This window comes from Choloepus didactylus, chromosome 2, assembly GCF_015220235.1.
Source record: "Choloepus didactylus isolate mChoDid1 chromosome 2, mChoDid1.pri, whole genome shotgun sequence".
Taxonomy (NCBI): Eukaryota; Metazoa; Chordata; class Mammalia; order Pilosa; family Megalonychidae; genus Choloepus; species Choloepus didactylus.
In genome coordinates this window covers 200,978,633-201,004,471 of record NC_051308.1, presented here as the reverse complement: position 1 = coordinate 201,004,471, position 25,839 = coordinate 200,978,633, and the positions used below count along the sequence as shown (strand labels likewise).

The 25,839-nt window shown below is 39.0% G+C and overlaps 1 protein-coding gene across 2 annotated transcripts in view; it reads left to right on the top strand.

Moving 5' to 3' along the window:
• The window catches only part of LOC119527373 (cytochrome P450 4X1), a 33,593-nt gene extending 8,606 nt beyond the window's left edge, over positions 1–24,987 (top strand). The window contains exons 2-12 of one of the 2 annotated variants that reach the window (XM_037827301.1): positions 447–588; positions 1,458–1,502; positions 2,917–3,044; positions 5,102–5,229; positions 5,314–5,468; positions 14,682–14,788; positions 15,352–15,542; positions 21,140–21,273; positions 22,577–22,641; positions 24,131–24,213; positions 24,707–24,987. In XM_037827301.1, the coding sequence (XP_037683229.1) occupies positions 447–588; positions 1,458–1,502; positions 2,917–3,044; positions 5,102–5,229; positions 5,314–5,468; positions 14,682–14,788; positions 15,352–15,542; positions 21,140–21,273; positions 22,577–22,641; positions 24,131–24,213; positions 24,707–24,875 (1,347 nt within the window). In that variant the 3' untranslated portion in view covers positions 24,876–24,987. Of the gene's footprint in view, positions 1–446; positions 589–669; positions 1,336–1,457; positions 1,503–2,916; positions 3,045–5,101; positions 5,230–5,313; positions 5,469–14,681; positions 14,789–15,351; positions 15,543–21,139; positions 21,274–22,576; positions 22,642–24,130; positions 24,214–24,706 lie in introns of those variants that run through there. The other variant, XM_037827302.1, reaches the window with a different exon arrangement.
• The last annotated feature ends 852 nt before the right edge of the window (positions 24,988–25,839 follow it).

Genomic DNA, 25,839 nt, shown 5'->3' with positions numbered 1-25,839 from the left:
AGATAAAGGAGAGGAGCAGTGAGCTGGATGATGAGGTTAAGTTCCATCTGCTAACCAGTTAGGTTTCCACATTGGAAAAGAATGTTTTTCAGCCTTCAGTTCCCACTCCTAATCTAAGTGTGTGATATTGGCAGGTAAAGCATGGGGTGGGGGTAAGTCCGCTTATTTCACCTTGTCTGTTGGGAAAACAGCTCACAGAATATATTATTCAAAAGTGACTTAGACTGAGGATGCAAAATATGTTTATATTGAGAAGATAAATACACTATTATCTTGTTTGGAAAATTATAGGCTATGCTTAGAAATCCCTAGCAAAGCATATTCACCCACTTCCAGAAAAGGCGCCAGGCCCTATCCAGGCCCTAAGTGCAATTTGTATCTATAAAAAGTGGGTACATTTCCAGACTGGCTGACTTATCTAACTTACTTTATTTTTTCCACTGAAGTTTTTTCAGGAAAATGAAATGGAGAAGTTTGAGGAGCTGGTAAAAAAATATCCTCGTGCCTTCCCTCGCTGGGTTGGGCCCTTTCAGGCGGTTTTCTATATCTATGATCCTGACTATGCAAAGACATTCCTGAGCAGAACTGGTAAGAAAAGGGACAAATTTCAGGGACCTAACTAATCCTCCTAGAAGTGGTGCACAATACCCACAGGCAGGACTCTAAAGGATGTAAATGGTTCCTGAAGCACAGGTTAGTACTGGGCCTTCAAGAGACCCTAGAGAAAAAAGGGATTCTCGTATCCTCCAAAATCCCTTTCTAGTTCAGGGCTCCCACGGGCTCTTCTAGGTCACCAGGCTGGCCAGAAGCTTCCTTTTCCTCTCTTGGTTTTGTGCCCTCAGCGTCAGCGACAACCCCACTCCAATTCCCTTTCTTGAACATGAGTCTTCAGGGGAAATCAGAAGCAGCTCTTCCTCGGACAGTTCCATATGTAGACCTAACAAAAGAAAACAACCTCTTTCTGAAAGTCTCCACGTTTCCCAGTCCCCCAGCTCTGGTTTGTCTCATGCCCATCTCTAAAAGGACAAGAGCTGTAAAACCCCTCCAGTTTTACATTCACAAAATAATCAAGAAGCATTTGTATCTCACTAACTGGTGCCTGCTGGCCTGTGCTCTAATAGTTAATCTGCTTTCCAAAAAGGATTTTGGATTTGATATGCTGTCCCAACTCCTGTTCTAGAAACTATGCAGTCCTCTGGCAATTTCTGTTTCAGTTAGAGGAAATGAAAATAAGGGAAGAATCTGGGTTTAACTGTCTGCCTCTCAGGGATTGCTGTTCTCTGGTCCCTGAACCCAGAATTCTGGTCTCCCTGGGACTGCCAAGGCCTACAGAGAGTGAGTGTTGGGCTCCCTTTTGCTCCCTGTTTGTCGTTAGTGCAGGCAAATGCACAAAACCTTTACTGATTTTGTGATTTACCTCTAATGCTGTCTTTTGTTTTCTCTGCTTGACTCTGCAGATCCCAAGTCCCAGTGCCTGCACAGGTTCTTGATTCCTTGTGTTGGTATGTATGTGCAGATGAGAGTGCAACCCAAATAAACGTGGGACTCTGCTCTCGCCCAAAGCCCCCTTTCCACACAGTAGAGCACTCCAAAGAAGCTCCAACCTGAATTCAAAAAGCATGAAGAGTAAGGTGGATCTCTGAAAGTCATCTGGGGAAGGCCAAAGGGGTGCTGTGAAGTCAACACAGACAACTTCCTAGAAACCCCCTCCATCCATTTCACTCCCCAAAGTCCCATTCTCAAGGCAGCGTATGAGTGAATCTGTCCCCCTTCTCTCTTTAAAACTGTAACCTCACCATCCCTATTCTTTATTCTATCCTTTCCTCCCTTTTGTTTTCTTTTCCTGGATCTTTTTCCTTTTTTTAAGAGTTTCTTTTTCTTCTATAAGCAAAATCAGTAAAATTTTGCTCCAAAGTACAGTTTGACAATATTCCCTGAGCAGATAAATCAAGTCCTTTAGTCACATACTTGGTATTTATGTTGGACAAGGAAGGAATTAAATGAAAGAATATAGGCTTTGGATTCAGAGCCACTTAGATGTGAATCCTGCCGCCCATTGACTAGTTGAATGTGATCTTGGGGAAGTCACTTAATATCTTCGAGTCTCAGTTTCCTTATCTTTAAAAATGAGAATAAGGGTCACATCTCTGGGCTGTTGCAAGAATTAAATGAGAAACACCTTCTCAGCTCTTAGTTAATGGCTGGCATTGTGCCAATGCCGGACAATGTATTGCAAGCCTGGGCAGGCAGTAGGCACTCAGTGAATGATGACAATTATATATTAATAAGCTTAAAAAGGTCTTTTAAAGCCAAATCCTTAATGAACTCTCTGGCAGTAGAAGGTTGTGGACCATTAGCCTTATAAGGCTTTCCACTTTCTAGCATTCACCGCATGAAGCACTGACCTGGACTCAGGGTATGGGTATCTGGGAGCAGGGTAGACACTTACTCGTTTCTTGTGAATTTCATATACACAATATAGTTTACAGCTCCCTTTGGGGTGGAGAGGAAATGAATATTTGTTGTGTTTCTACTGTGAGCTGGGGACAGTCTGGCTGCCTTATGTGATGTGTGTGCATTCATTTATTCAACACAGTGAAGTAGGTATTTATTATCACATTTTATAGTTCAGAAAACCAAGCCTCTGGAAGCTTAAGTAACTTACTCAGTTACTCCTGAGGTAGTAATTGGTGACTTAAGAATTAGCTCTGACATCAGTCTTCAAAACTTGATTCTTTCTTGCACTGTTAAATACATTCATGCCCAGATGTAAGGATCACCCCCTACCTCAATCCTAATGTGTCAGCACTGCTTCGACACTCACTATTTCATGACTACCTGTGCATCAGGTTTTTCACTTCTACTTTATCTCATCTAATAAAATGGCATGAGGTTTTGTGCCTTTTATTTCTCAAGGCAAAGGATTGACCAGTCTAGATGGGCCAAAGTGGTTCCAGCACCGCTGCCTACTAACCCCTGGATTCCATTTTAACATCTTGAAACCGTATTCAGAGGTGATGGTCCATTCTGCCAACACGATGCTGGTAAGTGGAGGGGGGAGACTGCTCTGATGCATTTCAAAATGCCTCCAACAGAAAATGTATTAGGATTATGTTTAGTGGGTGGTAAAAATAAAAAAGCAATGCTTTCTAGAAATTGATCTATGTACAAGTACCCCTTGAGTAGCAGGTGTTTATGCGAGTCTTTGCTATGTTCTTTGGGAGATAAAAATGATGAAGATCATTTTCTTTTGCTTTTGGAATTCCTTTTTTTTCCCATAAGCAAAATCAATAAAATTTCTCTTAGAAATTCTTCTGTCTTAGATATATTTTTGAGATCCTAAAACAGTAAACCAACTACCAAGTGGAGAGATTCAGATGCTAAGTACTATAGATGACAGGTAAGGAAGCCAGGAGTAGTCATGGCAGCTTCAGGGGTGAGAAGAGAGCAGATTTACCATGAAATATGAGCTGGACTTGAAAACATGGGTAAGAAAGAGGGAATTCTAGGCAGAGAGAGTTAGCATGAAGAAGGGTTTCGAGGTTGGAATGGACTTGCCCGATGGCCATAAAGAACCTAGCAAATGATTCCAGGCTGAACGAAAATCACAGATGCACGTTTCCTCCTGTAGGTGGTAGAGAATAACTAGGAGCTGATCCGCCCCTTCCAAAGGGACATGCACACATCGTGGAGGGATATTCCTATGAGCAGTCCCTCATAGGAATGAGTTCTGTTTCCAAACTCTACTTGTACATTGGTTTTAATGTTTAAAATGCATTTATTTAAAAATCAGAAAAATGATTCATTAATACAGTTTCATCATAAATATTTTGAACATCATGAACAGAACCAAAGGTTCCCTCCTCCCTTACCTGCAAACTTGCCCCTTTGGCCAGAGGGAACCACTCTTACCAACGTATGGGTTGGGTTCTCAGCCAAGCTCACAGAAGCAGATTTAACTGGACATGCTGGGACGAAGATGATATGAACGTGAGGCCTCGATGCAGAGAGCTTGCGGCCACGAAGTACAGGCTAGGGAGGGAAAAGAACATCCCCTTCCGATTCTGGTGCTGTTCAGCTTTAAGCACAGTTGCAAAACAGCCATTGATTGTATTTGAGTTTTATCTCCATTCCTATATCCTATTTCTACCTTTCTCAGTTCTCAGTCCCGCATTTCCCTGAGCTTCCTCTCACTGATGTATTTACTGTTCCAAAGTGCCTCAAGCTTTGAAGCCTTGCCCTTGCTCTCATTTCTTCTAAAATTACCATTTTTACTCAGTAAAACTGTAATTCGGAATGAAAGATATCTGGCTAGAAAATTGACACTTAAGTAAAAGTTTAAAAAAATCCCTTTGCCGTTTATTTGTGGTCTCTAAATCCTTAGCACTTATAAGTTTAGTGCTTATAAGTGCTTGATAAATGTAGGTTGAACTGAATTTAAACATTTGAATTTGTATTTTTATACAAAGAATACATTTTCAGCTGGAGCCTTTGTGGAGTTTAACAAAGTTAGGCAAAATATTTCAGGCAGTGTGAGTTGGTCTTTTTTTTGTAGGGAGATAAAGTGGGCCCAGGCAGGAGGTTGGCTGGGCGCCAGCTCCCCTAAGCTGTTGCTATTCACAGCTGCCCTCTGTTCCCCACTGCTGAATCCAAAGATGCTTTTGAAAAGTCCCAAATTTATTTTTAAATGTGGTTATGGTGGCTGAGAGTCGTAACAGGGTTTCTAGCAATTTGGGGGTTAAAGATGAAGGAAGCCCTGGGGAAACTCTTTGTAATGATGGGTCTTGAATCAGAGATTGTCTGTTTTAGTGGAACTCTAGTTTGTTTGAAAGCAGAGTTATGATAATAATTGAGAAGTCACAGATCCTTAACTCAGTCATTTTCCAGATATGCAGTTTCTTCCATGCTCTTTCCCATTCAGCTGGATACATTTTCTCCTTCTTGCCCAAATTAAGCACTTGGCTTATTTACTTTATGTGACCTTTGGTTCCTGCTGGGTCAGGTTGTCTCCCTTAAATCCTAAGACCGGGGTGAGGGAGGAACTTTCAAATAAAGGCAATTTGAGGAGGGTGATGATACCAATCTTGACCCCCAATTCCAGGAGAAGTGGGAGAAGCTGTGCATCACTCAGGACACAAGTGTGGACGTCTTTGAACACATCAACTTGATGGTCCTGGACATTCTCATGAAATGTGCTTTCAGCAAGGAGACCAACTGCCAGATAAACGGGTGGGTGACAGGAGGGCACCAGACATCTGTGTTCACCATTATCTAAGTCATTTATTAACACATTGTCCCAACTTTCTCTTCTAGCACGAATGACCCTTACGTAAAAGCAACATTCGAACTCGGAAAAATCATCTTTTACCGCCTGTACAGTTTCTGGTATCACTATGAGCTGATTTTCAATTTCAGCCCTGCAGGCTCCCACTTGCACGAGTTAAGCCAAGTGCTACATCAGTATATAGGTATTTCTTGGGTTTGGTTTGCTCAAGTCTATAAACTGTCATAATTGTATTGTCTTTCTAGAGGGTAGCCTCTATGTGAAAAGAGAAATAATTATTGTTGTTCTTAATGGCGCTCTATTTTTAAGAGCAGTAAAAATGACTTTATTGCCTCACTTCCTCTGCTATAAACATTCATGATGGGATTTTTCTCAGAATAATTGACTGTTTTTTATTTCTTTTTCTTCCCAATTTCCTTTTCTCTCTTTCTTTTCTTTTTTTGTAACTTTGAATCATCTTGCATTGTCCTTATTTCCTCTCTTTCTTTTTATTAGAGAAGTTGTAGGTGTACAGAAAAATCATGCAGAAAATAGAGTTCCCACATGACCTACCCCCCATTACTAACACTGCATTAGTGTAGTAACTTTGTTACAATTGATGAAAGAATATTATTTTAATTGTACTATTAACTGTAGTCCATGGTTTACAACAGGATTCACTGTTTGTGTTGTGTAGTTCTATGGTTTTGTGTTTCTTTTAAATTTTTATTCTAGTAACATATGTGCAACCTAGAATTTCCCTTTTTAAGCACATTCAAATAAAATTCAGTGCTGTTATATTCACAATGGTGTGCCACCAACACCATCTATCACCAAAACTTTTCCAAAGCTACAAAAAGAAATTCTGCACAAATTAAGTGTTAACTTCCCTTTCCCTGCCCCCGTCATGTCAACTGGCAACCTGGATTCCAGTTTTTCACTCTATGAATTTGCTTATTCTAATTATTTCATATCAGTAAGGTCATACAATATTTGTCCTTTTGAGTCTGGCTTATTTCATTCAACATGATGTCTTCAAGGTTCGTTGATGTTGCGTGTATCCGAACTTCACTCGTTATGGCTGAATAATATTCCTTATACGTGTATAGCACATTTTGTTTATCCACTTGTCTGTTGATGGACAGTTGGGTTGCCTCCATCTTTTGGCAATTGTGAATAATGCTTCTATGAACATTGGTGTGCACATATCCGCTCAAGTCTCTGCTTTCAATTCTTTTAAGTATATACCTAGAAGTGGGATTGCCAGGCCATATGGTAATTCTATACTTAACTTTCTGGGGAACCACCAAACTGTCTTCCATGGTGGCTGCAACATTTTACACTCCCGGCAACAATGAACAAGTGTGCCTATTTCTCTACGTCCTCTCTAACACTTTTTTCCTGTTTGTTTTTTTAATGTAGCCATTACAGTGGGTGTGAAATTGTATCTCATTGTGATTTTGATTTGCATTTCCCTAATGGCTAATGATGTTAAACAACTTTTCATGTGCTATTTGGCCATTTGTTATGTCTTCTCTGGAAAATGTCTATACAAATCTTTCACCCATTTTTCTAATTGGATTGTTTGTCTTTTTGTTGTTGAGTAGTAGTATTTTTTTACATGTTTTGGATATCAAACCCTTATCAGATATGTGGTTTCCAAAATATTTTCTCTAATTGAGTAGGTTGTCTTTTTAATTTCATAATGAAGTCCTTGATGCACAGAATATTTTTTTATTTTGATGAAGTCCATTCAATTATTTTTTCTTCTTGTTACTTGTACTTTGGGTGTAAAGTTTGAGAAATCATTCCCTGACACAAGGTCCTGAAGATGTTTCCCTATGCTTTCTTCAAGGAGTTTTATAGTCCTGGTTCTTATATTTAGGTCTACGATCCATTTTGAGTTGATTTTTGTATATGGTCTTAAATAGGGATCCACCTACATTCTTTTACACATGGATTTCCAGTTTTCCCAGCACCATTTGTCGAAGAGATATTTTTTCCCAATTGAGTGGACTTGACACCATTGTCATAAATCAATTAGTCATAGACTTGAGGGTTTATTTCTGATTCTCAATTTGATTTCATTGGTCTATATGTCTGTTCTTGTGCCAAGACCATGCTGTTTTGATTACTATGGCTTTATGATAAGTTTTAAGATTGGAAACTGTGAATCCTCCAACCTCATTCTTCTTTTTCAAGATAGCTTTGGCTATTCATATAAATTTGATGTTTGGCTTTTCCATTTCTGCAAAGAAGCCTGTTGGAATTTTGATTGGGATAGCATTCAATCTACAAATCACTTTGAGTAGAATTGACATCTTAACAATATTTAATCTTCCAATCCATGAACACAGAGTGTTCTCTCATTTATTTAGGTCTTCTTGGATTTCTTTTAGCAATGTTTGTAGTTTTCCATGTACAAGTCCTTTATATCCTTGGATAAGTTTATTCCTAGATATTTGATTCTTTTCATTGCTATTGTAAATGGAATTTTTTTTCTTGATTTCCTCTTCAGATTGTTCATTGCTGGTATATAGAAACATAACTAATTTTTGAACATTGCTGTTGTACCTCTCCACTTTGTGCATTTGTATGTTAGCTCTAGTAGCTTTCTTGTGTATTTTTTGGGATGTTCTATATATATGATCATGTCACCTACAAATAAGGAAAGTTTTACTTCTTCCTTTCCAATTTGGAAGTCTTTCACTTCCATATATTCAAGGATATGGAGAAATAGACTCCATTTCAGGATGGGAAGAATGGAAACATCACGTTGTAAAGGGTCTTGGACACGGAGGTGTGATGTGATCATTGGGTCCGTTACAATAAGGATCCATTTCACCATCCATTTCTGTTTTCTTTAGTGGTTTTATTAGGAATGGATATAGTATTTTGCTGAAGGCTCTTTTAGCATCGCTGTAAAGAATCACATGAATTTTCTCCTTAGACTTGTTAATACGGTATATATTAACAGAATTCCTAATTTGAGCCTCCTTTGCAACCCACCTGATTAGGGTGTATTATTTTCTTAATGTGGTCTTTGATAGTATTTGTTACTATCTTATTTAGGATTTTTGCACTGATTTTCATAAGTGATATTGATTTCTCGTTTTATCTTTTTTTGCTATCTTTATCACATTTATGTATCAATGTAATGCTTCATAAAAAGAATTGGAAAGTTTTCCTTTATTCCTTTGTTTTCTGTGTTCTGAAACAATTTGTGTTGTGTTGGATCTATATGGTCTCTAAAAGTTTGGCAAAATCTCCCATTGAAACTACCTGGGCCTGGCACAGAGTTTATTTTTGTTTGTTTTCTCAGGGTGATGGTGAGTGGTTCCTTGATAACTTTCTCTCTGTTTCTTCTATGGGAATTCTTCTGTTTTAGTGTTCTATTTCTACTGGTGTCAATTTTGGTATGTTAGATTTTCTTAGGATAAAAGTATGTAAAGTAGTCTCATATGATATTTAAATTTTTTCTCTTACCAATAATTATTTTCCTCTCATCATTTCTTATTTTGTATATTTGTGCTTTCCCCTTTCTTTTCTTGTTTAAATTAGCTAGAAATTCTCTGTTATTGATTTTGTTTTAAGGAATCAACATTTTGATTTGTTAATTTGGTCTTCTATTTTTATGTTCCTTATCTTATTAACTTGATGTCTTCCTTATTATTTCCTTCCTTATGCTTTCTTTGCTTTATTTGGTTGTTCTTTTTCTAATTTTTTTTTAGTTAGAAGTTAGCATATTTTCATTATCTCATTTTTATTGCTGTAAGTGTTTAAGGCTATGATTTTCCTTTGGTTAGTAATTAAATGTATCCTATACATTTTGATAAGTAGTATTTTCAGTATCATTTTCCATAGATTCTGTAGTTTCTGTTTTTATTTTCCCTTTTACCCAAGAGAAAGTTTTATACATTTCTAGGCGAAAGGGCATTTTTGTTTCTTGATTTTTAAATTTCCTAGAATTATTGCATTATGATTATAGAGTATTATTAACAATATTTCTACTTCATGGAACTTACTATTGTTCTCCTTATTTAATCTATAATCAGTTTTTGTAATTGTTCCATGTGTTCTTGAGAAAAAGATATATTCTCTGCTATCAAGTATGGTGCTTGATCCTCCCCCACCCCCACCATGCTCTACTTTATTGATTATTTTGCTTAGATCTTTTATATCCTTATTTTTTGTCCAATTGACCTGCATTGTACTGAGAGTAGTATGTTAAATATTCCTTCTGTTAGTGTGATTCTGTCTGTTTCTCACTGCATCTCTTGTAGTGTCTGTTTTAAATAGATATGGCTATGTTATTTGGTACATATATGTTCATAGCTATTATATCTTGTGATATTATGGCTTTGAGCATTAAAGAGTGACCTTGTTTGCCTCTTTTAATGCTGTTTTGCTTTAATTCCATTTTCTCTGATAACGGAATTGCAATCCCTGCTTTCTTATCATTTCTGTTTATCTAGTATAGCTCATCCCTTTTATTTTTAGCCATTTTGAATTACTTTGTTTGAGGTATATCTCATACACAGTATATAGTTGCATTTTGGATTATAAGCCAGTTTGAAAATCTTTTTAATAGGAGTCATTCCCACCTATGTTTATTAAAATGATTAATATGTTTGGTTGCAATATTTTCATATTTTAATTACTGTATTATGTTAAAATTACTGTGTTTATTTCTTTATGTAGTATGTCTTCATTACTTTTTTAAAATACAGTATCTTTTGGCTGGGAGAGGGGCAAGGATGGTGGCATAGAGAGGAGTGGAATTTAGTTAGTCCCCTGAAGCAACTAATAAACAACCAGAAATAACTACTAAATAGTTTGGAACAACTACTGGGAGACAACCATGACTATCCACACATCGTACACCAACCTGGTTTGGGTGGAATGGCTGAGATCGCAGCATAAAATCTGTAAGTAAAAACTGTGGACCCATGCTGGGAGCCCCCTACCCCACAGCAGGCTGAGCTGCAGGACCTCACTGTGGGAGAAAGCAGCATTCATGGAGCAAGCAAATATAGTTCAGCCCAGCTCCAGCTGGGGTTTTAATTAACAAAAGTGGACTGCTGAATACAAGCTACAGACACAAAACTCCAACAAGCAGCAAAGTACCCTGAGGTCACTCCCAGTGGAAAGGAAGTAGGGCTGACAGAAAAAAAAAAATTAATTAAAAAAAAGGAGAAATATGAAGGCTTTTAGAGACTAGCCTTGGAGTGCCCCAGGAGAGGGATCCCAGAGGACTGGATGCTCTATCTGACCAAAGGATGAAACTGGGGGGCTGTGGACTGGCTCTGAAAGGGGGCTTTCTTTCCCTTTTTCTCTTTCTCAACCCAAGTGGCCATTTTCAGTTCACAGCACTCTAACCCAGATAGGGGTGGAGTTACAGATTTAGAGGGACAAAGGAGTTATTCAAATGCAGAAGATAACTCCCTAGGGGGTGTATCTTCCCTAAAAGGAAGGAGGTGGGGCCCAGCTCAAGTGCCTGCCCACCCTTCAGAACTCAGTCCCCAGGGCCTTGGAGAAAACAGTCAAAATGGAAACAAACTAAGCTAAGAATTAAAGGGGCCACACCTCCTTAAACCAGTCAGGAGGGACAGGTTGACAGGCACCAGTGTCTGGGCAGGTTAGGAAAAGCACAGCAGCTAGAGGCTTCACAGGAAAGTCTGTCAGTCTTCTAAGACACACCCTCAGGGAAACTTGACTCTGAGAATAGCCCCACTCTGAGACCTGAAGCTGATCTGGTTTGGGAAAGTCTGATTGGGGTAACCAAGGAAACCAGATGCCTAGACAACAGGAAACTACAAACTACTTCAGGAAAAACAGAGATATGGCCCAGTCAAAGGAACAAACTCATACCTCAATTAAGATAGAGTTGAGCTATTGTTTCACTTTAATGAAACAATCAGTTAAAGATTTTTAAAGAAATATGTTAAATCATATCAAAAACCAAGTCAATGAGTTCAGGGAAGATACAGCATAAGAGATGAAGGATATAAAGAAAACATTGGGTGAACATAAGGTAGAAATCGAAAGTTTGTAAAAGCTACTGACAGAATCTATGGAAATGAAAGGCACAACACTAGAGATGGAAAACATAATGGAGACATACAACAGCAGAGTTCAAGAGGCAGAAGAAAACACTCAGGAACTGGACACTTGAAATCCTACACACAAAAGAACAGATAGGAAAAGGAATGGAAAAATATGAGCAATGCATCAGGGAATTGAATGACACATGAAGAACATGAATATGCACATCATGGGTGTCTCAGAAAGAGAAGAGAAGGGGAAAGAGGCAGAAGCAATAATAAAGTAAATAATTAATGAAAATTTCCCATCTCTTATGAAAGACATAAATTACAGATCCAAGAAGCACAGCATACCCCAAACAGAATAGATCTGAATGACCTACACCAAGACACTTAATAATCAGATTATCAAACATCAAAGACAAAGAGAGAATCCTGAAAACAGCAAGAGAAAAGTGATCCATCACATACAAAGGAAGCTTGATAAGACTATGTGCAAGAAGACTATGTGGAAGGCAAGAAGGAAGTGATGTGATATATTTAAGATAATGAAAGAGGAAAACCACCAACCAAGAATCCTATATCTGGCAAAACTGTCTTTCAGATATGAGGGAGAGTTTAAAACATTCTCTGATAAACAGACAATGAGAGAGTTTGTGAACAAGATACCTGCTCTACAGGAAATACTAAAGGGAGCACTATAGACAGATAGGAAGAAACAAGAGTGAGAGTTTTGGAACACAGTTTTGGGTGTTGGTAGCACAGCAATGTAAATACACTGAACAAAGATGACTGTGAGTTTGGTTGAAAGAGGAAGGTTAGGAGCATGTGGGACACCAGAAGGAAAGAGGAAAGATAAAGACTGGGACTCATTCAGTGAAACCTAGAGTGCTCAACAATTGTGATAAAATATACAAATATGTTTTATATGAGGTAGAACAAATGAATGTCACCCTTTCAAGGTGTTAAAAATGGGGTGGTATTGGGGAAAAAATACAATCAACGCACACTAGAGATTATAGTTAACAGAAACATTTTATTATGCTTCCTTTAATGTAACAAAGGCAATATATCAAAGCTAAATGCCTATAAGAGGGTGTTATAAGGGAGAGCTATGGTACTCTTGGCATTGGTGATGTTGTCTGACTCTTTTATTGCACTTTAGTTTAATTCTGTCTTTCCTTTTGTTGCATTTTAGCTGTCATTTTTTTCTTTCTTTTTATTTTTTTCTTTTGTCTCTCTACCTTCTTTGACTCTTCCTCCTTCTTTGTGGAAGAAATGGAGATGTCCTTATATAGATAGTGGTGAATGCATAAATACATGATTATACAGGGAACCATCGATTGTTTACTTAGGATGGAATGTATGGTGGGTAAACAAAACTGTTTAAACAAACAAACAAACAACAACAAAACAACAAAAAATGGGTTAATAAAGAAACCTTGAGGGCACTATATTGATTGGAATAAGTCAGACCCAAAAGGACAAATATTGTATGGTCTCACTGATATAAATTAATTATAATATGTAAACTCATAGACATGAAATATAAGTTACCAAGATATGGAATGAGGCTAAAGAATGGGGAGAGGTTGCTTATTATGAACAGAATGATTAACTAGGTTGAGCTTAAGTGTTTGGAAATGACAGAGGTGACAGTAGCACGTTATTGTGAGAATAACTAACAGTGCTGAATGGTGTGTGAATGTGGTGGAAAGGGGTAGCTTAGAGCCACATATGTCACCAGAAGGACAGTTGGAGGTTAAAATATGGGAATGTAGTGAATCTTGTGGTGGACAATGGCTGTGATTAACTGTACAAATATTAGAAATCTCTTTTATGAACTAGAACAAATGTATGACACTATAACTAGAAGTTAATAATAGATGGGTATATAGGGGAAAAAATATACCTATTGCAAACTATGTACTACAGTTAGTAGTATTTTAACATTCTATCATCAACAGTAACAAATGTACTATACCAATACTATGAGTCATTAATGGAAGGGGAGTGGTTAGGGGTATGGGAGAATTTGAGTTTTATTTTTTGTTTTTATTTATTTTCTGGAATAATGGATGCACAGCTGTATGATGGTACTGTGAGAAATTGATTGTACACTTTGGATGATTGGTATGTGAACAATCTCAATAAAATTGAATTTAAAAATATGTCTTTTGATATTTAAAATGGTTATTTTTGTTCTATAGCTAGCATAGTATTTAGTCTTTTTATAGAATCTTCACCCCCCCTTTTTCTTATTTAACATTTATTATCTTGTTTGTCAGTTTTCAGTGGTGTCCTTTGATTTCTATGTATTACCTATATAACTATCAGTGATCTTATTCTACTTTTCTCTTTCTCTCTCTTCTCCTCCCATGTTTAGTTGCATTATTTTCACTGTTAATATTTATTTATTATTATTCCACCCCATTCTTGTTTTAGTCTTAGATCTAGAATTAAATCTGTTAAAAGCCCACCTCAGTTCTTTTAATGAAGTTCTTCCAGTTGTCTCTTGGTTGGATGAAGCTCATCCTCTCTAGATTCCTCAGGATGGACTTACAGGCACAGTATTCCCTGAGTTCTTGCATGCTTAAAATGGTTTTTCTACATCCGTGATACTTGAAGGACAGTTTGGGCGGATATAAAATACTCAGCTCACACTTTCCTTCCTTGAATATCTTGAAATGCTCTACATTGCCTTGATTTCTTTATTGTTCTTGAGAATTCTGATGTTAGCCTAATTTTATTACCCTTGAAAGTCATTTGATCCTTTTGCTTGGAGTTTCTGAGGATGTCTCTTTTTGTCCTTAATATCTAATAGTTTTACTAGGATATATATTGGAGTTGATCATTCTGATTCAGTTTTTCATGAGGTGGCCCCTTCAATATGTAGATATAAGTTTTCTTGGATTATGGTTGTGAGGAGTAGTTCTGTTCCATATTTTTGTTTTGTTTTACTCCTCAGCCCTTTCAATTATACATATGTTGGAATTTCTTTTCCTATCTTACATTTCTCCCCATTTAATTTGATAACTTATTTCCATGAAAATACAAAATTCAGACTGAGGAAGAATGATAGATCACTTGCATCTAAATTTCAAATCATTTTAATTACATTACCTCCCTGGTGATATAAATTATGTTTTTGGTCTACTGTATATGTTGTCAGAGTTTCCATCAAAGGTTGTCCATTTGATTGGAAAATAAATATCTATGAAAATTAAATCTATTTATATATGATGTACACACTCTAATCTCAGTAAATCAGACAAGATTTGGAGCTATTCATGAGGTATGGCTTGCTCTTTAATTTTTTTGACTTTGATTGACTTTACTGTCACTTTGGTAGTGGTTACTCTACTCTATTCTAGAAAAGATAATCCAGGACAGAAAGAAATCCCTCAAGGATGAGAGGAATCAGGATAACACTCATAAGAGGAAGTATCAGGACTTTCTGGATATTTTCCTTTCTGCCCAGGTAAATCTTCCAAATTTCTGAGCTTATTCAAATATTTAGTTAATTATGTGGTAAGTGGATAAGTAAGGGTAGGATGGAGAGACACAAGCAAAATTAATTGACTAAATTTAGTGGTACTTTGGATTGATGAGTTGGCTCCATGGGTTGGCAGAAAGAGAATTCTGCAATTCTGATACTAGAGGGAGTAGAGGGAGTTAGATGGGACTAATTTTTTTTTTTTTTTTAATACTGATTTGACAGGATTTGGGGATTAGATACATGGTAGTTCAGGGAAACATAGGAAAATGGGTCACAGGATAAGCTGGTCAAATGAAGAGGAGGAAGCACTGGAAAATCTGGATAAATCTGAAGGGGAACTCTTGCAGGGACTGATTTTCTTATCTAACCTTGATTTCCTTTGCACCTGGTCATAGTTGCGGCTCATACAAGATATTTGTTGAACTGAATTAAAATGTAAACTCTGATTTGAAACTCCAATTTTGCCCCAAAACCATTATTTTGATTGGGGTTCCAGGCATGTATGAACTGACACTGAATTAAAATATCTCTACTATACTTTTTAGGCTGAAAATGGAGACATCTTCTCAGACACTGACCTGTGGGCTGAGATAAACGCATTCATGTCGGCTGGGCATGAAAGCACAGCAGGGGCCGTCTCCTGGCTTCTCTACTGCTTGGCCCTGTACCCTGAGCATCAGCAGAGATGCCGGCAGGAAATCCAGGGCATCCTGGGGAATGGATCTTCAATCACCTGGTAAGATCTGCATCCCTAAACATTTTGTCATATCTCCTGGGATTTTGCTTTATTCCTTCCCCTGGTACCTTGGTGTGCACAGAGCCTCCAGATATGTGTGTGTGCAATCTACTATTCTGATCTTTTGCAAGAGGGCCCCAAATTATCCCTCTGTCTTTTGCTAAAGAGGTTCATCTATGCATAAGTGATCTGTTTCATTGTTTTTCTAATCAGTGGTATATACAATGCCCCATTTCTTTCTTGCACCCAGGCTCTGGTGCACTGGAAATGGGAGCTTGATCCCTAGGCTTGTATTAGAGCTGGAATGGTGTGGCTCGAGCGGGGCTCCTTTTCTGAAAGAACTAAATGAGCAGCTGTATTGTTTATGCCTCATTGTGGACATTCTATCCTATCCCCTTGTCACCAACTTCACTTCTCAGAATTGGCTTTGGACTGTGAACTTAGTACTAAATGGTACACACTATAGCTCAGTTTAGCAAATGTGTACTGAGGACATTTGGAGTCTTGAGATACTGAAAAATGAACATGATTTTGTGTGGGTCCTGCCCTGAATGAACTCATGGTCTAGTATGGGAGATCAACCCACACAGAGATAATTGCAGTAAAACATGGTAAAGGCAATGAGAGAGCTATGTGCTGGCTACCCCAGAGACATAGAAGACAGGCACCGAACCTGGCCTTAACGGGTTCAAGGAGAGCTCCTGGAGGATCTGACACTTAAGCTGCCGCTTATACAATGAGTAGGAATTAGCCAGGTGGAAACTTCAGCTCCATTTTGCTAGACTTTGAGCCTAAATTGCTGGTAATGAAGCTCAGGTTATGGATTTGCCCCTCAGATGCACTTTTGCAAAGAAAAAACATGTCACTGATATAAACCATACCCCTCATTCTAGCTAGAAATTTTACATATCCTTGCCTTGCTGGTCAAAGAGTTAGAACGATAGAAATGCTTAGGGCAGCCAGACCCACGGCTAGGAAGAAACATCTTATTTCATATGCAAAGATCAGCTCAATTAGAACATTTTAAAAGGAAAATTTGAATTTATAAAAAAAAAAAAGTATAGTAGAGGTCTCACTTTTAAAAGGAAATAATAGTTATTTCCTACCATAAATTAAGGGGTTAATCTATATTCCACAAAATGCAGTATTGAGTAATAATTTTTTATTCACTCATAGAACTTGGAAACACTGTATACCACCTCCCAACATTAATTAGATATTTTAACCTTGATTAGGTTGGATATCTATACATTTCAACATTGACCTTTCTCATTCTTGTTTGCCCTAAGTGTGAAAATGACAAATTTTTGCCAGGTGAGGAAGACAAAATACAGAGGATCTGTTAACTATTATTTATTTTAACAAGAGAAATGGCAATAATATTATAGAGAATAAAATATATATATATTTTTTACTTTATAATATGACCTTATAGTTACATTTAAAGAAATTTGGACATGCCATTCTGAGAATTTATAATTTTTCTCTACAGACAACAAAACCACACTGCTAATAGCAATTTCTGGAAAAGCTAGAAAATTATTCATCTTTTCCATTTGGTTCCTTATGAGCCCATTTCTGCATTGATTTAGAATTCTTCTCTTCTTTCTGCAGCAGGATTGAGGTACAAAATTGTTTTTCTTAATCATGCAAAATGCCACACTAAGCAGACTTACCCTTTATTCTGGGCTTGAGGAGGAAAGAGTTCAAAATTAAAAAGTCATATTACCAAATCGCCAAAGCCTGCATTCAAAAGAAGTAATCAGAAAAGCAAATAAAAATATAGTAAAGCAAACAGGAAGCCTTAATATATACAGTCATTTTATTGAACCGACCTGACCAGCTAGGTGCAAATAAAAAGCAGCTCTGTTCTCCCTCTGACATTTCAAATTTGCTCTGTGGGACATGTTCTTTTCATCTCTGGAATGAAATCTTGAGTGGGTTTCATAGACTTCCCATCCATTTAAATCACAAGAACAGTATCATTTTAGTAATTAAACTGCCTGGTCCAGTGTAATAATAAACTTCAAATTCTTATCCACTTACAGCTTCTCCTTCCACCCCAGCTGGATACTTCTTTGGATCTGGAAGCCAGCCATGGGCGAGGGAATTGTAGTTTGATTCTTCGTACTGACCCAGTTGCTGCTGTTTCTGACCCTTCTAGAAATAGGCCTAGGAGGGAGAGGGGATTATGGAGAAACATCTCTTGCTCCCTTCAGTTCTGCCAATGTTTGTCTCATGTCCTTTGGAGCACCTTGATTGGGTTTTATTTGTGATTGTTATTTCTTCTTGGTGAATTGTCCCTTTTATTAATATATACCATAGTGTCCTTCTTTGTCTCTTATGACGTCTTTGCATTAAAGTCTATTTTGTCTGATGTTAGTATTGCTACCCCTGCTTTCTTTTGGTTGTAGCTTGCGTGGAATATTTTTTTCCACCCTTTCACTTTCAATCTCTTTGTGTCACTGGGTCTAAGATGAGTCTCTTGTAAACAGCATATCCACAGATCATACTTTTAAGTCCATCCTGCCAATCTTATCTTTTAATTGAAGAGTTTAATCCATTCACATTGAAAGTTATTACTGTGAAGGCAATTCTTGAACCAACCATCTTATCCTTTGGTTTTTACTTGTCAGATCTATTCCCCCCTGCCTCCGCCCCTCTCTTTTTTTTCCCTTTAAGTTACTGTTACTAATACTCTTCAGTTCTGTGCCCTTTTCCAGACCTCTCTCTCCTTTCTTTTTTTCCTCAGCAGGTAGAACTCCCTTTAGTATTTCTTGCAGGGCAGGTCTCTTGTTAACAAATTCACTTAGCATTTTTTTGTCTGTGAAAATTTTTAAATCTCCCTCAAGGAGAGGAGAGCTTTGCTGAATAAAGAATTCTTGGCTGGCAATTTTTCTCTTTCATAATCTTAAATATGTCATACCACTGCCTTCTCAACTCCATGGTGCCCACTGAATAATCAGTATTTGGTATTATATGGTTTCCCTTGTATGTGGTGAATCACTTCTCTCTTCCTGTTTTCAGGACTTTCTCCTTCTCTTCAGCATTTGGCAGTCTGATTTGCATATGTTGCAGAATGGATTCCATTTGGATTTATTCTACTTGGAGTTCGTTGGGCATACTTGATTTGCATACTTATGTCATTTATAAGGTTGGGAAGTTTTCCCCAACTATGTCCTCAGGTACTCTTCCTAGCCCTTTACTCTTCTCTTCTCCTTCTGGGACACCAATGATTCTTATCTTTGTGCACCTCATGTTGTTCATCATTTCAAATTTTTCGATTTTTTTCACCATTTCTTCTTTTGTGCATTTGCATTCAATTGTTTATCCTCTAGTTCACTTATTCTTTCTTCTGCCTCTTCAAATCTGCTGTTGTGTGTCTCTAGTATATGTTTAATTTGATTTACTATTTTAATTTATTAATTTATTTCTTTCAATTTATTAATTTATTTTTTCTTTAATTTATTCTTTCAAATTCTTCTTTATTCTCTTCTAGAATCTTCTTTATGTCCTTTTTGTCTTTATCCAACCCACTGAAGTTGTTTTGGAAATTTGTATGTACATCTTTGATTAATTGCTCCAAGTTCTGTGTATCCTTCAGCTTTTTAAATGGGTTGTTTGGCTAGTCCATTTCTTCTTGGTTCTTCATGTGCTTTGTGATTTTTCTGTTGGCTTCAGGGCATTTACTTATCTTGATAAGGTTATTTTTGAAAATGCAGGATTATTAGAGGATTTATGAAGAAATTGGCAGAGCCACTGCTTGCTGGATTGCACTTTCCCTGTCCTCCCAGAAGATGGCACTCTTGAGCCACCTCTTACCCTCAAGCCAGCTTTTCCCCAACTTCACCTGCATGCCAGGCAGGGTCCAAACCAGGTGGAAATCCAACCAGTGCACCAATTTTCTGTGTGTAATGGGGACTGCCAGCCCTGGGGTTGGGGGGTGGGCCCTGTACTGTTCGGCAGGGAGTCCACTTAAGGGAACAGTAGTTCTGGTGTTTCCTGGGCTCCAAGTGGATCACTTTCAGAGTGTGGGGCTGCACGTCTCACCCTCCAGCTCAGACATGCCCCGCTCCCTGCCTGTCATGTGCCCGTGAGCCTCTGGGGTGTGGGAGGGGCTCCTGGTGTTTCTGTATGGCACCCTCGCCTATCACCGCTACTTGCCCATGCACACCATGGGCTTCCGTAGTGGAAGAGTAAATGCGGTCAACACAGGTCTGCCATTTCCCGAGTTCCGTCATAGGAGCTCCTGGCTGGTGGGTTGAGGAGGATGATCTCCCCAGCTAGTTGCTGAGATTGGTGCATGGGAGTGGTTTTGCTGCTCACTCCCTTGCTCATCTGCTGGCTTGCCACTGCCAACCCCCAGTGGTGGTCCCAGCTGAATAAACTCACCCCATCCTTTGAGACGTAATTTCTCCACTTTTTTACCTGTTTCCCACCACGTATTGTAGAGGTCCCTCTCTGGCTGCTCGTACCCTGAAACTTCTGTCCCAGGCATTTTCTGCCTTTTCTCTAGTATTTTTTTCATGGAGGAGAAGTTTGCTTTGCTTCACCTATTCCGCCATCTTCTGAAGTCTCCCTTAAAAAGATAGTCTTAAGTCTCCCTTTAAAAGCAAGTCTCTTTCTTTTTAAGTTTAAAAAGAAAGAAGCTGCCAGACAACAGCAACTCCCTAAACCCCGCGAGCAGGAAGAGACTGGCCTTTCAGGAGGATTGGGCCACCATCCTGTGCCACGCAGAAGGAAGCAGGGGTCTCTTAAAGCTTACTTTTTGCCTCAAGAGGTGCTTCTGTGCTGTGGTTTTCTTGGAGATTCCCTTGATAGAATTTTCCAATGGTGATTTCCAGGGCAAGAATAATGCTTCCTTGGGCTGGCCGCTTTTGACTCCCCTCCTTTAAGAATTTTGTTCCTCCAGGTAGTCCCTTGGGAAAAATCCTTCACAATCTGGCTCTGGAGTCCCCTCTCTTGCCAGTTCATTGGCCCCTAGGACAAACTTGCACATCCTTACTTCCCCCGGGGAAGGCTGCTCTCCCCCAGTGTAGTCCTGCCTCTCTGTTCTAGGCCACAGCCACTCATGTCAGTCCCTGAGCTCCCTGAACTCCAGGTGACACATGTCAAATCATCTGAGTGATCCTCTTGAAGTCCCCTAACTTTATTTAGGATAGGGGAGCACCCACTTCTATTCTCCAAGGAACTCCAACATTCCAACAATCCTTTTTAAAGGAATTTTTCCTCTCAAAACTCTTAAGCCTCATCTCTTAATCCTTAGACATTCCTTATACATTCTTGATTTATATGATGAGCTAAGGGTTGAAAAACTCATTCTCAGAAACTGCCCTTGCAAGCCCTTTACTGGTAGGTTAGCATCTCACTTTACTATGAAGATAATTTGGCACCTGTTTGGTGCCTCTGCCTCTGGGACCTTAACTGATTGTGAGGCAAAAAGAGCCTCATTTAACATTGTTACATTAACCAATTAACGAAATAGCTTTAACCGGAGGGTGATATTTACCAGGAACAAATGTCAAATTAAAAAAATCAGTATTTACAAACATTGATATGGAGTCTGTGTTCCCTTCCTCCCTCCCTCATCCTCACAGGGACCACCTGGCTGAGATGTCGTACACCACGATGTGCATCAAGGAGGCGCTCCGAATGATCCCTCCAGTCCCATCCATTTCCAGAGAGCTCAGCAAGCCCATTACCTTCCCAGATGGACGCTCCTTGCCTGCAGGTCTCTGCATTCTTTTCTGCACCCGTTCCTAGAGACTGTGGGATCCCAGGGGTCACGGTGACAAAGATCGTCAGGTTTCCAAGCTCTAGGAGAAGTCAAAGAATAATGCTGAGAACATGTGGCTTAGGGTTGGGCACCTATTAAGAGCTCAGTGGGTGAGTGACTTAATCAGATGTGGGTTTCAGGGACTTTCCCGTAGGACCATAACCAGCTGCAGCAAAGCTAGGCCCAGAACCCAGCCGAGGGCTTTCTCTATTTTGGGGCATTGTTTCTAAGATCATCTCTGTTTGGCTGAGTTTGAGTCCCAGGTGAGACTTCATGGAAGATGAGCACCACCGTCTTTATTTAGGAGACCAAGGGGGCCTTTGGGCTCATCATTATTGTATCACCCTCAATAGTTTTACCCAGTGCCTCCACACACATTGTCTCATTTTGTTTTCTTGGAACATGATCTTAACAGACACTTACACAGTGCTTTACAATTTGCAAAGCACTTTCAAACGCTTTTGATGTAACCAACAACCCGCTGGGGGTGCTTCAGTGTGCAGATGAGGTTAACTGACATGAGCAGAACCAGAACTCACACAGAGGGCTGTGACTATTCTCCTCCCACCACGGGTTTCTGCACAGGGCACAAGGGAGGCAGAGATGCCCCATGTGAGAGGCTTCAGTGTTCTCCTAAATCTTGCCCTTGGAAACAAGCCAGCAGGATTCTTTGTAGCAAGCACTTCCAGCCTTTCACTTACTGTGACTTTGTTTGACAGATCCAGGATTAATTTACCAGAATTACTTCTGGAAACCAAATAATCCTCAAATTCTCTCTTTATTTTCTTTAATTTTTTTATCCCCCAAACCACACAGATATTTGCCAGCAGTCCAACTTTCTATGTATCAGCAGCACCAACAGAAATCCGTCACTTGATCTGTGTGATGTAATTACAATTCTGTTCTTAGGTACCCAAGCTGTCCCTGGTGGGTGCTTTATAGACCATTCAAAGTTGTTTAAATAGTTTCCAGAGGTAACAGAAAGCATAACCATAGGTGATCACTTTGGCGTGATACCAATAGCTCCTTCAAATAGAATCATGAATTAAATAAATCACTGATTTGATAACTAAGGTGCCAGTGCAAGCCTCATCTTCCCATGGGTCCTTCACTGCTGGCATCAGCTATATCACACAGAGCTCTGCCAGAAATAGCTCTTTTCCTTCAAGAAGAAAAGTCTTGCTGAAGAGTGGCCTAACAGTAGCCCACAATTGGCTTTTTCTTGCGCAATTTCTCTTTTGTTTCCCTCCTTTCTCAGGAATGACTGTCGTTCTCAGTATTTGGGGTCTTCACCACAACCCTGCCATCTGGGAAAACCCAAAGGTATGGCTATCTTGCACTTAAATAATTTAGGGAACTAATGTTTTGCAATTCATCTTTTGGTAGCTCAGCACACAAGTGCTATACAGTTAAAGCAAATGACACAAAGCAAACAAAAATAAATATAAAACCCAAAAATGTAAAACTTTTCTGCTAAAGGAAAACTGTCTTCCACTATTCCTGCTTTGTCTTTGCTTTGAATGAACAGATTGGTATAATGCCACACTATCATCTCTAAGTTGCCACACTCTGTACTTCAGCCATTCACTTATCAAGCTCTACCTAGCACTGGCCCAGAATATCTGCAATATTATAAACTGTTGATATGGTAATTCGGGCAACGTAAGTTGAATGTATAAATCAGAATTCTGGTAGGAAATAGATGACACCATCAATTTGGGCAATTTATGGAACATTTAATAAAGGAATATTTACAAAGGTATGGGCAGAATTTAGGAAAAACAAAATGGAGCCAGGAGTCATCGCCCTTCTAGACCTCACTGGACATGAGAGGACGGGTTACAGAAGCCGGTGAGAGATCCCTGCAGGGAGAAGGCCGTGAGATAGGAGCTGTGGCCTTCGGTAGACCATGCAGCCTACCTGAGGCAGCCTGGTAGGGAGGAGCCTGGGGAATAAAGACCCAAAACTTTTTCTCCTCCCCTACTCCCGATCTCCTGTCAATGCCTTTTTTTTTTTTTTTTGGCCAAACCCAACAGGAAAGCATGTGGGTCAGCTTCCTAGGGCTCGGAGCAATGTGGAAAAGGGAGGAGGGAGGACCTGGAGAGGCAGAAAGAAGATGTGCAGCATACCTGAGTTTCCCGATTCAGTGTTCCTGGCGCTCAAAGCACTCACAGCATGCTCCAGTGCATCCGTTCACCTGAGAGGCCAGGGTTTAGGGTCTGGTCTATGTAATGGGAGCCCAGACTGCGTGTGTCGGTAATGACCAGTCACACAGTCAGGTTGGTTTGTCTTCTACGTGGGTGCTCTCTTAGCAAAGAAGTGAAACTAATACCTCTGGCTGTAATGTTTCTGCTTTCCCCTTACTTAGTCTGTTCAGCAGCCTAGTTAAATAGGAGAGCCAGTCAAGACCTGCAGGTCTAGAGCGGTGCCATCCAATAGGGCAGCCATTAGCCTCACATGGCTGTCAAGCACTTTTAAAGTGGCTAGTTGGAACTGAGATATGCTGTAACTGTAATATACATATTGGATTTTGAAGACGTAGAATGAAAAAAAAAAACGTAAATATTTCATTAGTAATTATTTATATTGATTACATGTCAGAATAATATTTTGGATATATTGGGTTAAATATATTGTATAATTAAAATTGTTTTTCAACTGTTTCTTTTTACTTTTTGAAATGTGGCTACCAGGACAATTTAATTACATATGTGGCTCACTTTATATTCCCATTGAACAGTGCAGAATATAGCTTAAGAAATGTGTTAATGGTATTTGTGGGATGGTGGTGGGTGATGCCCTCTCTTTTCAGGTCTTTGACCCCTTGAGGTTTTCTCAGGAGAATTCTGAGCAGAGACACTCCTATACCTTCTTACCATTCTCAGCTGGACCAAGGTGAGAAGTCAGAGTTGTTGAAAATTCACAAAAATGTTTGCTTAGGAGCAGCTCACTCCCTTTAGCACCCCCAGCTCTGTAAATTCTGCCGTGGAGCTCCATCTTATCATCTTATCACCTGACCAAGAGGTAGCTCTGGGTGCCTATGTGAGTCCCTAAGTTAGTCAGTTAGTTTCACAAAGGACAACACCATGCTCTGTCACATTCCATACAGCCATGTCTCAGAGAGCTACCCCTGCACAGGGGCAGTGCAATCCATGCCCCATACAGGAGAAATGATTATATGAGTACCTCCAGTTGCCACGTTGCATGACATTGGAGCCTCCCAGCTCGCATTCTTGAGGAATGTTAAGTCCAGTGTCCAAAAGGTTCTGTGGATTTAGTGTGAAAATGTTGCATTACCATGCACATCAGACTTATTGTTCCAGTTTTTAAAGAATGAGAAGAAATACCATTTATTCAAGCATCACTTTCTGTCCCTTGGTGTTTGCAGGAACTGCATCGGGCAGCAGTTTGCCATGATTGAGTTAAAGGTGGCTGTGGCCTCGATTCTTCTCCGTTTCAAGGTGACCCCAGACCCCACCCGGCCTCCCATCTTGTCACCCCAGATTGTCCTTAAATCCAAGAATGGGGTCCACTTGTGCCTGAAGAAACTCTCCTAATGATAGATCTGAGGGTACGGTGATTAAATGTGTTTTGTTTTGTTTTGTTTTAAAGTTAAATTGTAGCTAACAGTCCAAGCAAATGGAGAGGAATCAAAGTGTGGTAGGAATGTCGGGGGTGGGTGGGGTGGGGGCTCTTTGTGGAGCTGTAGATAATCCAAAAAAAAACTTCTAGGTGACACAGGGAGTCAACTAGGACTGTTTCTGAATTTCAGATCTTTTCTATTTAGGTCTGGCTACTATTAATGCCATATACCAAGCATTTTGCTGGCTGACTGCCATATGTTTTTTGTTGTTTTTTAAAATAGTTTACAGAATTACACAAGTAATACGTGAATCGTTTTAAAAATAATTTTCAGAATTACACAATTTGTAAGTGTATGCTCACTGTAAAAAATTCCCAGCCCTAGAAAAGCATGGAGTAAAAGTAAAATTTCCATGTCAGATAGCCTGTACCCCCCGCCCTTACCAAGCCCACTGTCTTTCTTAAAGACACAGTAGTTTGGTGTGCATTCCTTCAGACCTTTTCCTGCACATTTCATGTATACATATGTATGTATGTATTCTTATAGATGGGTCATATCCATATTGTTCTTGCTTTTTTCTCTTAATAAAATCCACCTCATTCCTTATCATGGCTTCAAGGTGTTTTGTAATGTGGACGTACAGTAATTAATTTAACTATTCTCCTATTATTGGATTTTTCAGTTTTTTGTAGTTTTTAAACTTGCTTATTGGCCATTTGTGTTTATCCTTGTTTATGTTCTCTGTGATTTGTCTGTATACCGACTATGTTTATTTTTCTATGGGGTTGTTTGTATTTTTCTTATTGATTCATATGAGTTCTTTTTTTTTAATTACAAGATTTTGTAACAACATTGTTGTAAAGATTTTTTTTTTATTAGAGAAGTTGTGGGTTTACAGAAAAATCATGCATAAAATACAGGATTCCCATATACCACCC